Consider the following 16315-nt stretch of genomic DNA (forward strand, 5'->3'; position numbering starts at 1 on the left):
ACACACTGGTTGAACCTGTTGTCGTGTTTTTGCAGATGGTTAACCTGCTCCTGAGCAAAGGTGCCAACGTCTGTGCCAAAGATAAGAAAGAAAGGCAGGCCATCCACTGGGCTGCATACCAAGGTTAGTAACTTCAAATGTATGGGCAACATTTTCCCGTATTAAATGTCTGGCATATATTTAAGGTAGAATAGACATTTATTTAAGAAAGCCAGAAGTTATCGACATTTTCATTTCACTTATAAACATTTTAGGACAAAGAAACGTGTTGAAAAGAATAAAATGTCAATGATGTAAAGGGGAACATACGTGTACCTGTACATCCTGTTACCACGTTCAATCTGTTTTATACATCTCTCTGACATGATGGCATCAATGCATTTAATGTGATGATGATGTTTTTTGTCTTAAATCTTTGTTATGATTGATCTATGGCAACTGTTTATGACTCAGTTTCCAGGCCACAGACTAGCCAGTAAACCGGGTCTATTGTTGCATACAAGCTTATCTGAAATGTATCTAAATTAAATAAACTCCTCTTTCAGGCCATACAGATGTCATGAAGCTGCTGGTGTCCCACAGCGCTGACATGACGTGTCAGGACAAACGTGGCTACACTCCGCTGCATGCTGCAGCAGCCAGTGGACAGTTGGACATGGTCAGATATCTGTTGAGGCTGGAGGTGGAGGTAAGGTGGAGTGGAAACAAAACTGACATCATTTTCCATTGTAATCAATTATTGTAACTGTATTTATTTTTTTTTTATACTGTACATTGATTTACATAGATTTAGATAGATTTACATGTGCCTGACATTGCTTCATAGAGTATTTCTCTGGAAATACTCTATGAAGCTCTGGTTTAAAAGACAATATTCTGCATCAATAATATAGTAAATAAAATTTCTCCATTCAGAACCTATTTGGCCTCGTCTTTATGTTCCCGCCTGATAGTCATCAACAAACAAACAATGCTTTAACGTTGGTCATCATATATTTTCCTCCTCCGAATCTCAGATTGACGAACTCAACTCTTTCGGGAACTCTGCGCTCCACATGGCCTGTCACACTGGGCAGGACACCGTGGCCAATGAGCTGGTGAACGGCGGTGCCAACATCAATCAGCCAAACCACCAGGGCAACACGCCACTGCATCTGGCTGCTGCCTCCTCCTGCGGGGTGCTGTGTCTCGAGCTGCTGATCAACAACGGAGCTGATGTCAACATGCAGGTGAAGTGAATTTGAAAAGACCTGAAGTGGGTGAAAGTGATGGGGGAGACTTTACACTACAGTACAGTGACAACATGGTGGAACCACTTAAAAAATAGATGGTTCATCTCAAGGGGCTATTTATTATTGCAGTTTTTGTAACATGGTAATAATTTGATAATAATTTCAAAATAGGCTTGGTAATAACAATTGCAATAGTGTGGTAATAAGGAGATAAAGTTACAGTTATACAATGTTTTTTTTTTAATATTCAGGTAATAGATGGGTGATAAAAATCACTACAGGCTGCCAGCAGTGTAAAAAACGAAACAATGAAAATTGAAATGAAATTAGATTTGATAATTACAAACTATACGGCTGAAATTTTCTCTATGTACCACACACATTCTAACCCTTTTTGTTTCCAAGCTATTACTTGATGATGTATTATCAATAATATAAATGTAAATACATGTTGTTACATTACATTACCATAATGTTACTTCACTAATGAAAAAAAACCTATTACCATATTGTCACTGTAATGTGATGTAAAATGTTCCCAAAGTGTTGTTGCTTAATTGTTTTTGGAGGATTAAATGTTTAGTTGACAGATTATTCATTGTCCAGGGCCCTCTCATATAACAGATGTTTAATCTCAATGAGACTTCCCTGGTCATGAATAAATAAATAAATAAATAAATAAATACATTCTGATGATGTTTGCCCTCACACAAAACATGTTTTTGTTTTCTCTGTTGGACAGAATAATGAGGGGAAGATCCCTTTGCATATGGCTGCCATGCATGGACGCTTTACAGGCTCCCAGATTCTGATCCAAAATGGTAACATATGTTGCTTGGAAATATTTGCACAGCATCCCGATCAAGCACATGATGACCAATTGTTAAATTGCATCTTCACAAGGCACATCTTAAAACTTCAGAGCTCATGTCCTCATCTAGCTTACTTTATTATATCAAAGCCGTGTTTCCTTCTGCTTTTGTGCACAGGTGGGGAGGTCGACTGTGTGGATGTGTATGGAAGCACTCCTCTTCATGTTGCTGCCAGATATGGTCAGGAGCTGTTGATCAGCACTCTGCTAACAAACGGAGCTGACAAGTCCAGGTACTGGTCTCCATTCGATGAGTCCAGATTGTCTTTTCTGATGGTGCTGGTCTCTCAATGCATGTTTTCATTCTGTGAAGGTCATCTGACCAAGAAAGCTGCATTTCCATCAAGTGGTACAGTGAAGTCTAGTTCTCCATGGCACTGTTTGGAATGCCCAAGGCATTAGTGAACCCCTGGTGATGAGGGGGGCTCCAGTAGTGTGTGAAGAAAAAACATTTTAATGTTATAGAAATCTAGATATCTTTAGAGATATATCTGAATAGTGTTGAGCTGAAGTTATTTGGTTTTATTTTGGAGCTGAAGATTGCTCATTTCATGCACACTTGCGCACAAAAATTGATTCAAAATCTCAAGTCATTAAACTGGTTTACTTATTTAATTCAAGTTAAGAATCACCACACTCGGTGCTTTACTCTGAATATAAAAGTGCAATTGAATACTACGCCGCATTTGTGATTTTACTGCCCTTTAAGGTTAAAAAAAACAGGAGTGACACAGTTGCAGTTTATAGTGTTACATTTGTATCAATAATAGTCTGAACTGGGGGGGGGGGCTTGAGGCCCAATTAAGGCGTTGGTCGGCACGTTGGCTGTAAACTACTATGGGGTGTTTAGGCCTGATGATGATCCACAGCCACATAAAGAGCCTGACATCATACCAGCACAACACAGTCTAACCCATCAATTAATTCAATGAAGAAGAAGAACATGGCACATTATTCTTTAAAAAGAATCACGGTTGGGGTTGAATTCTCTCTGTTTTAATGCACTGTTATAAAATGAGGCATTTTGGTTTTTTTTCCTCACTTCATTCCTGTTCTCGAATGGAAGTGAAGATTCTCTGTCAGTTAATCTATGGACCACAGTGTGTTTAGCTCCACCCTTAAGGTTATGGACCACTTTGCTTGGTACTCAGACAGAAGCGTAAAAAGTAGGAAGAATCAGAATCGGAATACTTTATTAATCCCTGGGGGAAATTGTCTTTGTTCTAGATGCTCCGTGCAATGTAGGGTAGAAATACAGCATGAGTGGAAACAAACTAAAGATACAGATACTGTATCAATAAAACGGTAAAATAGGCAATACAATGAAATGAAATTCAAATATACAATAATAAAGTAGACAAGGTACTTAACCTCTTCTTAACCATTCTTATCTTCACCAAACACAGTTAAAACACCGACGGATCAAACCAGCAGGAGCGGAAAAACCCTGTTACAGCGCACACATTGAAAAGCGGCACCGTAGTGTCAGCATGATTATGTAAACAAAAAAAACACGTGTCAGCTGGACAGCGGAGAATCTACAGATTCCAGCGGTACCATTTTTAGCACTCTACGACCAAGATTCACGGATCCAGCCCCAAAATAAGAGCAAAACAACAACTGACTTTCAAGAAATGCAAGCAGAAATGTTGTCTTACCTTTGCTGTTTATCACAACAAGTTATTTCCACCGCAACAAAACCAATTCTAATGAAGAACTACACTTTCCAGCATGCTTTGGGGACAAATCCTGGTCTGATTGATCATTACAGAGCGACATTAGATCGTTCTGATTAGAGAAAGGCGAATGTCCGCACAAATGCGTCACATGCATTTATGTCTTTTTGACTTGCTAATGAAGTGATTCACACACATTTGGAGACTGGGGTCTGATTCTACCGGTTTAGAGGTTTAAAACGAGCTGTCAATCACCCTAATTGACCAAGATAAGCCAGAGCTATGGCGCTGCAGAGTCACAGAGTTATTACGCACACGCACAGGGAGCATCGATTTACAGCAAGTTATCATACTTTCTTTTTTTTTTTAAAACAAGTTCTTTTTAGACCTGTAGTGGCATGTGAATAGAATTAAATGGGTTTTAATAATTTGGTACCTAAGAAATCTCAAATGGCACAGATGGCCAACAGAGAGAACGCCTAGACATCTCTTTACTAAAACCTCTGTAATTTCACTCTGCTTCATTTCAGCAGCATCAGACTTTGCACAGCTCATGTCCACATGTTGTCCATGTGTTTTAAGCTCCTACTGCATATTTTTAGGCGAGAGAAAAAAATCCTTCAGTTATGCTGTGTTCCATGTACATTTACTCTGACACAGTGGCATCTACAGTGAAACTTACACCTCTGGTGGAATCTCACAAGTGTTATCTGTATTTTGATACCAAGATAATAGAGCTTGTAACTCCAGAGATTGACTCTATTTAGTTTGGGCATGTCATTTTCGAGCAGGGTCAGGGAAGAAGTGGTTAAGGTACGGATCGATATTGATTCCCTGCTCAACTTTTGATGATCAGAACACAAATATTTGGGTAACTGAACAGAATCCAGCTATAACACTTGGTGAAAAAGGGACTGCCTTGAGACACTGTCTTCTATCTTTGTGTTTGGAATTAAATGCACTCAACAGGTGATCTGCCACAAACAACTTATTTTAATATTATGATACGGACCAACATAACCAACATTGGTAAATATCTGTATTACCCAGTCCGGCAGAAACACACATACACATACAGATTCAGTTATTGCAAGAGATTCCTTAATGCTGTGTTTTTCCTCTCTAATCTAATATAAAGACAGGGCATTCATGGGATGCTTCCACTACATTTAGCAGCACTCTATGGATTTCCAGACTGTTGTCGAAAGTTGCTGTCGAATGGTGAGAATCTGTTTGAGTCGGCCTCTAATTAATTTTTTTTCTCGTCCTTGTTGCCTTTTCAACTGTAATCACCTTGTGCTGTTGTCTGTCGTTCAGGTCAGTTTTACCACATTATGACATCTCAAGTGTCATCAGTCGGGATTGACGTAAACGTCGTGGATGATTTTGGAAGGACCTGTCTGCATGCGGCTGCTTCTGGAGGGTGAGCAAACAATCACACACTTAAACAAAATGTTTAAACAGCTTATATCCACATACATTTTCAAGGTAAAGTAAAATGATGTTAAAGGAGAGTAACAGGAAAGATTCATTTACAGCAAAACTTTCAGGTCTGTAATTGTTCACCTCCCACATGCCTCTACTTGATTTTAAGAGGAGATGTCACACCTTAGTTTTAATCTATCTCCTTGGGCACAAAACACTAGAATAGTTAGAATATCTGTATAAGATTAAAGGATTATCCTATCACCATGGGGGAACTTTTTTGGGGTTGCACTGATCAGCCACATTAAAACCGGTTTTGATATGAAGCCAGTAAAGCTGGCTGATATGGCTTATAAATAATATGTAGATATTTTAAGGCTATATCCCGATATAAACGAGATATATGAGGATATAAAGCTGTGCACTGGTTTTTTCTCTGGGCTCATGAAAAGTTTTGAGATGTCCGCCCTTCTGAAAGTGACAACACACTGTTAATCCACTCAAATAAAATATCCACTGTTTACGATCTTTGTTACACAGTTCTTGCCTTTTATTTCAGATACTGAAGGATAGATGGATAGTTGTGTTAGAAACAATGACATTGTTTATAGATATAATAACAATATTTATTGCCCAGCCCGAGATGAACTGTCCAGATCAGTGATTCCCAAAGTGTAAACCACAGCCCCCTGGTGGGCTTTGAGGTACTGCAGTTGGGCAGAGAGAAGGCCATTTATGATGCTTTCATTTATACCTTAGATATGTAACTGATAATTCACAGTTATATATGTGAATGTGAATATATGTATATGCTTGATCCTGTCGTCTTGTGTGTTGATGAGAGTTGTGATTAAAGTGGTGGTGGGCTGCAGAAATAAATGTAAACCGGGCCACAGCGTATTTTAGGTGCCCAAATACTGTCACTATTTTGCACACACTACAGTGATCTCTCACAGATCTGAAATATTTGTCTCTGAATATGAATCTACGTCTAACTCTGTTTTTTCCTCTTATGTGACAGAAATGTCGACTGCCTCAACTTGATCATAAATGGTGGAGCTGAACTGGACATAAAGGATAATTTGGGAAGGTAAATATCTCGAGCTAAGATTGTAACTGCGCCTCACTGTTACCTGATATCACAGCTGTCCTCTGCTGCATCTCGCAGATCTCCTCTGCACTATGCTGCAGCCAATGGGAACAGCCAATGCACCATTTCCCTGGTCAGAGCTGGAGCAGAGGTCAATGAGCTGGACCTCATGGGCTGCAGTCCTCTGCACTACACTGCTGCTTCACACACCTTCTGTGGGTAAGAGAGCACACTTAATTTAATGTCTTTTATTTCATAACACTGAAATAAAAATGGTAGCGTATAAATGGGGTATATATATATATATATATATATATGCGTGTGTATACATATATATATATATATATATATATATATATATATATATGCGTGTGTATACATGATATATATATATATATCTATATATTATCGCTGACTTCATTCAATCCACATGTATACGTACGTGTCCTTTCTTTCCACAGTGGAAACACAAACTCTGAGGCTGACTACAGTTTGGAAAAGGAACAAGAGGCCTCACTGTGAGTCACATTTTGTTGACACATACACAAAGTAGATTAACTTGCTTCTTTCTTTAGCTTTTAAGTGTAAAGTTACTTTTAAAGTAAAGTACAGTAAACAGGATTCCTAATCTTATTTGGCTTTGTGTGTTCAGGTGTTTAGACTTCTTACTTGATAATGGAGCAAATCCTATCGTGAAGAACAGTAAGGGTTACAGTGCCGTTCACTATGCAGCTGCATATGGGAACAAGCAGCACCTGGAACTGGTCAGTACCAGCCTTTATTTTAATGCTGTTAATTTTAATTTTGTTGCATAATTCCAAGTTTTTTATTGTTTCTCCTTTGACTCTTGCAGCTCCTGGAGATTTCTTTTAACTGTCTCGAAGAAGCTGAAAGTAACATTCCAGTCAGTCCGTTGCACTTAGCTGTGAGTCCTACAAATATTTCAAACTCTCAAACTGTATACGCCATAATATACACATAAACATGGAACAAGCCTCATACATACACAGACTGTGACTCTGAAATTGAAATGCATTTTTCCTCTGTAGGCATATTATGGTCACCAGGAGGCGCTGCATTTGCTGTGTGAGACATTAGTGAGTCTGGATGTGCGGGACATTGAAGGCCGAACTGCCCTCCACCTGTCTGCTCGGAGAGGATTTGCCCCGTGTGTGGAGGTGCTGCTAACACATCAAGCCTCTTACACACTGAGGGAGCACAAGCGCAAGTGGACGGCTCTTCATGCTGCAGGTGTGTTTATGATGAAGTTATCTATAGGATAGTAAGTTATGTTTTTTTTTTTTTTTTTTTTTTTTTTTTAATTAAAACTGAAAATTATTTTAAAACTTTATTTTTTATTTTAAACACAAACAAATCATTCATATTACATATTTGGTATTAATACATATTTTCTTCCAGCTGCTGAGGGACAGATGGACTGTCTGCTTTTACTGGTCAATAGGGAACAAAGTGCCGACATCATTGACTGTGCGGATACACAGGGACAGTGAGTCAATTGTTTTAAAATGCTGTGTTAGTTTCTTCTTTTATATTTCACATTCTGACATAATAGTAAAAATAGTATATTTCAAAATAGTATATTACACAACGGGGCATCTTCATTTTCAGTAGGTTGTCTAAACTAAGGCCACACACAGGTGTACAGGTTCTCCCCACTTTCCTCCCACTGTCCAAAAACATACAGACACTCTACATCAGGGGTGTCAAACTCAAATACAGAGTGGGCCAAAATTTAAAACTGAACAAAGCCGCGGGCCAAGGTTGAACAAATTAACCTTTTAATAGGGACCCAAACAAGTTTTGCATTGAATATTGAACAAGCAAGGGTTATATAACTTTATAGTGACATGCAAAATCGAGTTTCAAATAATAATAATAATAATTAAAAAATATCAATGGCATATCAAATAAAATTTAAATAAAAATTGAATGCACCCTAAATACAGGATAAGCGGTAGATAATGGATGGATAAAAATGGAATGCCTCTTTTCTATTTGCAGCCTTCTGAGGTAAATATCGAAATAAACTTTTTCCACAGGCTAATAATAAATTTGAAAATAATATAACAATAATGAATGAATCAAACATTCAAGCCTTGAAGTAGCAAGAGAAAGTGCATGAATAAAACGTTAATTATTGCTCAGTTTGCTACACTGATTTGCTTTAACACTGAATATGGAACAAGCAACGCTTATATAACTTAATAGTGCAAGATCAACTTTCAAAAGTCAAACGAAAAAACCTTACCTTCTGAGGTAAATATCAACATTAACTTTTTCCACAGGCTAATAAATTTGAAAATAAAATAACAATGAATAAATCAACCATTCAGGCCTTTTTACTGCTCAGTTTGCGACACACTGATCTAATCTGATGTGCCCAAGCCAGATACCTGGCATCTTTTCTTGGATGCTAGTTCATTAATGTCTGGGTTCAGGCTTTGAGCTGAGGCAATCTTCATTATTGAACGAAGGTGTTCATCAGTCAGACATATCCTCTGAGACGTTTTCGTCATCTTCATTGAGGAGAAAAGTTGCTCACATAGATAAGTGTATAATAATACCGGCGGGCCAGCTCTAATGTTAATTTGATATTGCCTCAAGGGCCAAATGAAATTACATGGCGGGCCAAATTTGGCCCGCGGGCCAGAGTTTGACACCCATGCTCTACATTGACCGCAGGTGGGAATGTGATAGCGAATGGTTGTTCGTCTATATACGTTTGCCCTGCGATGGACTGGCGACCTGTCCAGGGTGTACCATGCTTTTCACCTTCTGTCAGCTGGAGGTGTGGAGTGTGGAGGATAAAGTAGTAGACAATGAATGAATTAATGTCTAAAGTCAACATTCACACATCTATCATACACATTCACATGTTGCTTTCAGGAGCAACTTAGGGTTAAGTGTCGTTCTCTGGGACACATTGGCATGTAGACTGGAGGAGCTGAAAATTGACAGTAATTAGACAGTACAAAAATAAATGAAGAGGTTGAAACTTTACATTGTTTTTACTAGATATTTAAAGAAAAATGCTAAAAAAAAAATTGATATTCAAGCATAAAACATGATGGCAGTGTATTTATTACTGTGACATTGTAGTGTATACAAGAACATTAATACACCGTGACTTACCAAACAAACACACTTTCTCTCACATTGTATTCATTGTGGTCCTGTTGATCTACAAACCGAAGACAATATTTTATGATATGATCAGGAAATTAAACATGTTAATCCTCACATGATTGTTTGCAGGACGGCTCTCATGCTGGCAGCTCTAGGACATCACATTGACTGTGTCCACATCCTGTTGGAGAAGGGAGCGAACGCTGATGCTGCAGACAAACAGGGCTTCACTGCGTTGCACAGAGCTGTATGTCTGAGTGTGTGTGCATGCGAGTGTATCCTATAATCTTATATATGTAAATGGGTATGTAACACATCATTTCACTGCATTTAGATGTTTTAGATTAGATTAGATCTGACTTTACTGATCCCACACTGGGGAAAGTCACTTACAAATACTGTATGTAATATAAAAGTACCATTGCAAGTATAGAAACAGAAGGAGCAATAATATAAAGAAAAATGGAACAGGAATATAAAGTTATGTGTGTAATAACAGGTGAATTGTAGTAGTGCAAAAGTTTGTATTTATATCATACATTCTCTTGTGTCCTCCCTCTTCAGGCCATGTTGGACAGTGAGGACTGTGTGTCTGCTCTGTTGGAACACAGGGCTTCTGCTCTGTGTAGAGACTCTCAGGGAAGGACCCCGCTGCACCTCGCAGCCTCCTGTGGTCACACGGAGCTACTCCGCAGTTTGCTCAAAGCTGCGGTGAAAGCTGACCCTATGGACTCCATGCTAGACCACAGAGGCTACACACCCACACACTGGGCTGCTTACCACGGTGGGACATCAAGCAAGAATGTCTAACAGATTATTATAATTGGACTTAAAGCTGGAATCAAGTATTTGAACCAAAGTAGAATCGAAAAGAAAACCATGTGCCAGGAACTGGTACCCATGAGAAAAAGATGAATTTAGTTACTGTGCCACTTTTCTTTGATAGAATTGTTGAGTTAGTAGTTGCTTGTAGGGCTGCAACCATTATTTGATTAATCGTCAACTGTTTTGATAATCGATTATTCAGTTTGAATGTTTTTTAATAATTAAAGCATATTTTTCTGGTTTCTTTGTTCCATGTAACAAAGAAATCATTAAAATTAGTAATTTTGGTTTATGGACAAAACAAGACATTTGAGAATGATTCAGATTAATTTGAGTCATAATTTCAAATAGGGTTTAACCAACCCTATTTGGACATAGATACATTGAAAACATGACAAAAACATGGATTCAAAAAAAGAAAAACAAGCCACTTTTGTGGGAAAAAATAAAAACCCTTTGTTAATATGGTTACTGTATGGCAAAATAGCAGTTATGCATTGCCACACTCTGGCTCTAAAAACATGATTAATCATTTTAGGACAGGCTCAGCACAGTGTACAATCTATATATAGCAGTATATTCTCTTAAAGTCTCTCTCTATCACTTGGCTGTTTTGTTAAACACATTTGTTTTCTGTTTTCTGTAGGACACGAAGGATGTTTACACATTTTACTTGAAAGCAAACGTTTATGCAACCAGGAGAGAAACCTGTTCACGCCGTTGCACTGTGCTCTGTGAGTATCATGATAAACGTAAAGACTCATCATAAACTATGTTTATAATATATAGTCCTCTTCCTGCTGACTCAGTGATGTTTGGAGAACTATGACCTGAATGAATCTATGAATCTACACAGACGACAAACCAAATGTTGCTTTTAAAACACAGTTGTTCTTCCTGTGCAGGGTTAACGGACATGAAGTTGCTGCTGAACTTCTAGTGAAGACAAATGGACCTCAAACTGTCCACATTAGTGATGCCAAAGGAAGGTGGGTTCTGCTCTGAGCTGAAATCTAACATGTCTGTTTACTGCAGCACTGTTGTTATGAATGTACAGATGATGATGCCTGCAGTGTAATGTTTGGCTCGAGATAAACATAATATTCATGGTTTTTTTGTGCTTGACAGTCTTAGTTCAATTTTCTTCTGAGGGAATTAAATGTCTGAGTTTACTGTGTGTTTATTGGTTGTTGTGTTACTGCAGGACACCACTGCATGCAGCTGCCTATTCAGGAAACGTTGCTGGGCTGCAGGTGGTCCTGGCCCAGGGAGCAGAGGTAAACGCTGTGGACCATAGTGGCTACTCTGCTCTCATGATTGCTGCTGACCGTGGACAGACTTCAGCTGTGGGTAAGTGACAGATATACTTGCTGTGCAACTTTGTATTACTGTTGAATTACATCAGGACAACTTACAGGTCAGTGTGAGGATAAAACTACACGATGATCCTGCAAAGATCCTCTAATGCTGTGTTTCCATCATGGTACGGTTTGGTTTGGAATGGTAAATGGTACTATTCCTGATGGATACGCAAAAAATACATACTGTTCTGTACCAAACCGAATAGTTCCACTTGCTGGAAACACAGCTAAAGTCTCCATTTATTGTTGCACCTCGTCATGTTTGAAAATCCTGATTCTCACTGGAGATTTGCTTTTATATATAAATACATACATAATATTTTTCCCTGTTAGACTAAAAATGTAATCACTCACCACAAAATTGTGTATTTGTCAGGTAAATGCTTCAAACCGTAACACTGTGTTTTGAAAGATATTTTTCTTGTTCTATTTTCTGCCTTTACAGAATTCTTGCTGCACAATGCGAAGCCTGATCTGACCCTGGTGGATGTCAATAATAACACTGCCCTTCACTTAGCTTGTAGCAAGGTCTCACACACATACACCACACACTCACACACAAACAAACACATGCATGTACTGTATGCATGCAGGGGCACAATAATTATGATCACCTTCTTAATCAATGAGGAAACTTCTGCTGTAAATGTGGTTAAAGTGTAATCAATGAATGTTATTTTGATAATAAATACTTAAAAAAAACAAAACATGATGAAGCATCTGCCAAAACACGGTTACAAAGTACTTTACTTTATATGTTGAATAAGTAAAGTAAAAAAAATAGTATATAATTGAATACTGCATTGGTTCAGTAGCAGTTTAATGGAATTTAAAATAAATGAAAGATTTGATTACATTTTCAACCAAATGTTTTTGCATTTGCCTCGACGTAGTTATTGCAATCTTATTGAAGCTCATTCTTACTGTTTTCAATGTGTTTGATTCCGCAGGGTCATGAGATGTGTGCTCTGTTGGTCCTTGGCGAGATCAACGACTCCTCACTCATAAATGCAACTAACAGCGCTCTCCAAATGTGAGTTGTTGTTTGAATTTACACATTCAAAATTCAACTAATGCTGGACTGTATGTAAAAAAAAAAACAAAAAAAAAACATTTGTCGTCTTCTGGTTCCCTCCTGAAGCCAGGAAATGATAATAATATATTGAATAGGCAAATGTTATGGGCTGAAATATGTGCCACCAGAAACTGAATTTGAATCATTTATATTTGAATTTGAATCGCTAAACTTGAATAATTGCATTAAAAAACTGAATTTGAATCCTTTATATTTGAATTTGAATTGCTAAACTTGAATAATTGCATTAAAAAACTGAATTTGAATCACATAATTTTATATTTGTATTGTTTAATTTGAATTATTGCATTGAAAAACTGAATCTGAATAGTATAATTTGAAATTGAATTATTCAAATTCAACACTCCATATCTCTTCGCATTCGGTTCTCACGATTCAGATTCAGTTCTCAAAATTCAGATTCAAATTACTGCGACAGACATCCGGTTAGTTCAAGGATGAAGGAAGAGCAATCGAGCGCAGATACAGGATCTGCCGGCTTAGCGTTGTCTCAAAGTTGTCTGGTTACACATTAGTGTTAAGGCACATCCCACAACACGTCTCTTCAATTGGAACAGCAGCGTAACTTCAGTATTGTACTGTTTGAATGGCGGGTGGCAATGCTCAGCTTCATTTAAGGTTGCGGGGGTGCTGTTGCCGATCTCGGCTGACATCCATCCATCCATTATCTACCACTTATCCTCCACCGGAGCGTCGCAGGGGTGCTGTGCCTATCTCGGCTGACATTCAAAGTAAAAATAAATAAAACATTCATACAATACAGACTTTCAAACTGTCAGGTCAAAACGTTTACATTAGAAAAGAAAGTAACGCGTCAACAACAAATCTGTCGATCACACCAAATATCTAATGACGGAGCCGTCTGAGCCAGCGGATCGTTTCAACAGGGTATGCCAAGATAAGGCTGCTCTGTGTCGGGCGCTGCACGCACCGAGTGGCCGCTGAGGTGGAGCTGATCACTTCCTACAAAGTCGCTGCCAAACTATAAATACATCACATCTTAATACACAAACCACATTTTTGAATTCCAAATCACTAATTTCTCGCCTCAAATGATATTAAAACCGCGTTCAGGGACACAGAAAATATTTATTTCAGGTTTTTTTTCTCTGCTGCTGTGTTCTGGCGAAAAACCACTAAAAATGAAGTCTGTGTAACCAGACCTGTGTGATGTTTTTGTGTAGGCCTCTTCACATTGCAGCACGGAAAGGCCTGGCGACTGTAGTGCAGGTGTTACTGAGCAGAGGAGCAGCGGTCATGGCTGTAGATGAGGATGGTGAGAGGAAATCATTATTTTTCTGTACTAAAGTACCACATTAGCCACGTTTTCCTGTAAAAAGAGTGTGCTTTGGGACATTCCCTTGGTGCTGTCAGCCTGAAAGATTATAAACTCTATAATAAAAATGTTACACAATGTTCTATACATGTGTACTGTAACTATATAGTATGTAACATTGATATCTTACACATGCCAGCTTTTGTATCTTCTTTTATTGTCAGTATATATCCTGTATGTATGTCTTTTTAAATGTATCTTCTATGGACCGCCCCTGTGTCTGGAATAAAGATTGATCGATTGATTATATATCATAATTTATAGCATAGCCTTGATTGAGACATTTTGCTTTTTTTTTTTATTGAAATCTTACAAAGACCTAACTAACTAGGGACATAAGTTGCAAACTAGAAATAGATAGCTATACACAATAGCTAAATGCAACCGTCCCTATCAAATAAACTGTATCAATAAATACATGTAAAAAAAATTTCCCTTTTGCCACCCTGCAGGCCACACACCAGCTCTGGCCTGTGCCCCAAACAAAAATGTGGCCGACTGTCTGGCCCTGATCCTCTCCACCATGAAGCCTTTCTCTCCCGGTGAGGCCGGCGGTGGCACGGCCTCCCTCTTCAACCCCATCCTGAAGAACTGTGGGATTTCCAATGGAAACCTTTGTCACGCCTAAGCTTAAGACTAGATGCGCCAGCACGGGTGTGAGAATGAGTGAAACCTTAACCTTGTGTGGCCTAATATCACTCAAGTGTGGTAATGTTTAGCTTTTTCTTTCACACGTCATGACATTTTTACTTTTGTGTCACATGCAGCTGCACACAGACTGTGTGCCCATGCACCGGTAGAACAGTTTCTCTCTCTAAAAATCTAGTCTTACATAGTACTAATAGTAGCAGATCTCTTATGTCGTCTTTTAATATTTTAGTTGAGTTTAGGGCATAAATATGTTATTTAAATGAAGCACTAACCTTTAGAAATGAATGGAGGTTTTAACATGAGCACAGAATACGAGCCCGTCTACCTGAACCACAGCCACTGTCAGTATTGCCTTCATTTCTTACCTCCTTAACCACCAAAGCCTGAAATCTCCATCCTCATCCAGAGCCGACTCAAGAGCTATTACTTATTATGCATTGCTTCGTAATATACTTGTTTTAAAAATATCTAATCCAGCAGGTGCTATTAACTTTCCATGCAATTATTAAGATTCTATTTTCTTATTCTGTCCAGAGTGTAGAAGACTCTACACTGTTAATACTAACTGTATTGTTCTAATATTATCAAGACTTATGTCTCATTTAAGTAATGATAAGAGTCATAAACATCTTACAGTTAAAAATATAGTTTACTGAGTCTAGTGTATATATTATTCTTAAAATGAAGTCAACCTTTTGTATAACCTTGAAATACCCAAATTATTGAGAATGAACCTCAGGTCAGTGTGTACTGTACAGCAGGTGCAATAAAAAGCACATCTGGAGCTGGATGTTGCAGAACAAGCAGGACTGATTTTTTGTTTTATTCTCTCTTTTTTTTTTCAAATTAAGTGCAGATTTTAAGTTCAAAGATCTAGAATTTTCAAACTGCTTGTTTCCTGATACTCAAACACAGATATTTAATTTGTATTGATAAACAGTGACTCCCTCATTTTTGAGAAATGACTGCTAACACATGATCTTTGCATTTTTCCCTGATGACTAATTTCTTTCAACACTAGTTGACACTAACTGAAATCTCAACCAAGAAAAATTAGCAGTGCTAATACATTTTTTGGGGGTTCTTTTCACTTTATATTTGACTTAGTAACCTTGTACAGGAACAACTATTTACTGCCTCTGTAAATATAAAGGTTTTATAAATTGAGTTGTGCATTTAATGATAAACTTTTTAAATTTGCACTCTGAGATAAACGTTTACATTTTAGTGAAGTGTGTCCTGACATTTATGCAATTATTCTTTAAAACAGTAGGGCACTAATCTATGACTGTGTCCTTCCTTGTTTTATTTGGATTAAAGTACTGGGACAAAGGGCAGTTTTACACCTTCACTTGAATCTTTAGAGTAAATGTTTATTTTCAGGAATTTCTCTGTTTAAGCTTTCACTAAGCAAACTGTTTGTCTTCCCTTACATATTTCTTAGATTTCAGAGTGCAACAACTTGACTGCTGTATGGTTTAGTTGTGGGTGACATTCATATTAAGAAAAAATAAATAAACTTGCTCCCATATAAAGCTGGTTTTTTTTCTCCATTTGAGTTGTCTGTGCACACAAAATGCCCCTCCACTTTGACATTGTGTCTCA

At 38.0% G+C, this 16315-nt stretch overlaps 1 protein-coding gene across 1 annotated transcript in view; it reads left to right on the forward strand.

Moving 5' to 3' along the window:
- The window catches only part of ankrd52b (ankyrin repeat domain 52b), a 19968-nt gene extending 3840 nt beyond the window's left edge, over window positions 1–16128 (forward strand). The window contains exons 6-28 of the mRNA XM_083888699.1: window positions 36–123; window positions 546–688; window positions 1017–1229; window positions 1975–2053; window positions 2222–2336; window positions 4918–5000; window positions 5097–5202; window positions 6226–6294; window positions 6373–6513; window positions 6756–6812; window positions 6947–7058; window positions 7148–7219; window positions 7344–7545; window positions 7714–7801; window positions 9571–9688; window positions 10006–10225; window positions 10913–11000; window positions 11172–11255; window positions 11471–11616; window positions 12073–12155; window positions 12578–12660; window positions 13908–13999; window positions 14512–16128. Coding sequence (XP_083744825.1) covers window positions 36–123; window positions 546–688; window positions 1017–1229; window positions 1975–2053; window positions 2222–2336; window positions 4918–5000; window positions 5097–5202; window positions 6226–6294; window positions 6373–6513; window positions 6756–6812; window positions 6947–7058; window positions 7148–7219; window positions 7344–7545; window positions 7714–7801; window positions 9571–9688; window positions 10006–10225; window positions 10913–11000; window positions 11172–11255; window positions 11471–11616; window positions 12073–12155; window positions 12578–12660; window positions 13908–13999; window positions 14512–14687 — 2658 coding nt within the window. The 3' untranslated portion in view covers window positions 14688–16128. The remainder of the gene's footprint in view (window positions 1–35; window positions 124–545; window positions 689–1016; window positions 1230–1974; window positions 2054–2221; window positions 2337–4917; window positions 5001–5096; window positions 5203–6225; window positions 6295–6372; window positions 6514–6755; window positions 6813–6946; window positions 7059–7147; window positions 7220–7343; window positions 7546–7713; window positions 7802–9570; window positions 9689–10005; window positions 10226–10912; window positions 11001–11171; window positions 11256–11470; window positions 11617–12072; window positions 12156–12577; window positions 12661–13907; window positions 14000–14511) is intronic.
- The last annotated feature ends 187 nt before the right edge of the window (window positions 16129–16315 follow it).

Source organism: Microchirus variegatus, assembly GCF_963457635.1.
Source record: "Microchirus variegatus genome assembly, chromosome: 4".
NCBI classification, from domain to species: domain Eukaryota; kingdom Metazoa; phylum Chordata; class Actinopteri; order Pleuronectiformes; family Soleidae; genus Microchirus; species Microchirus variegatus.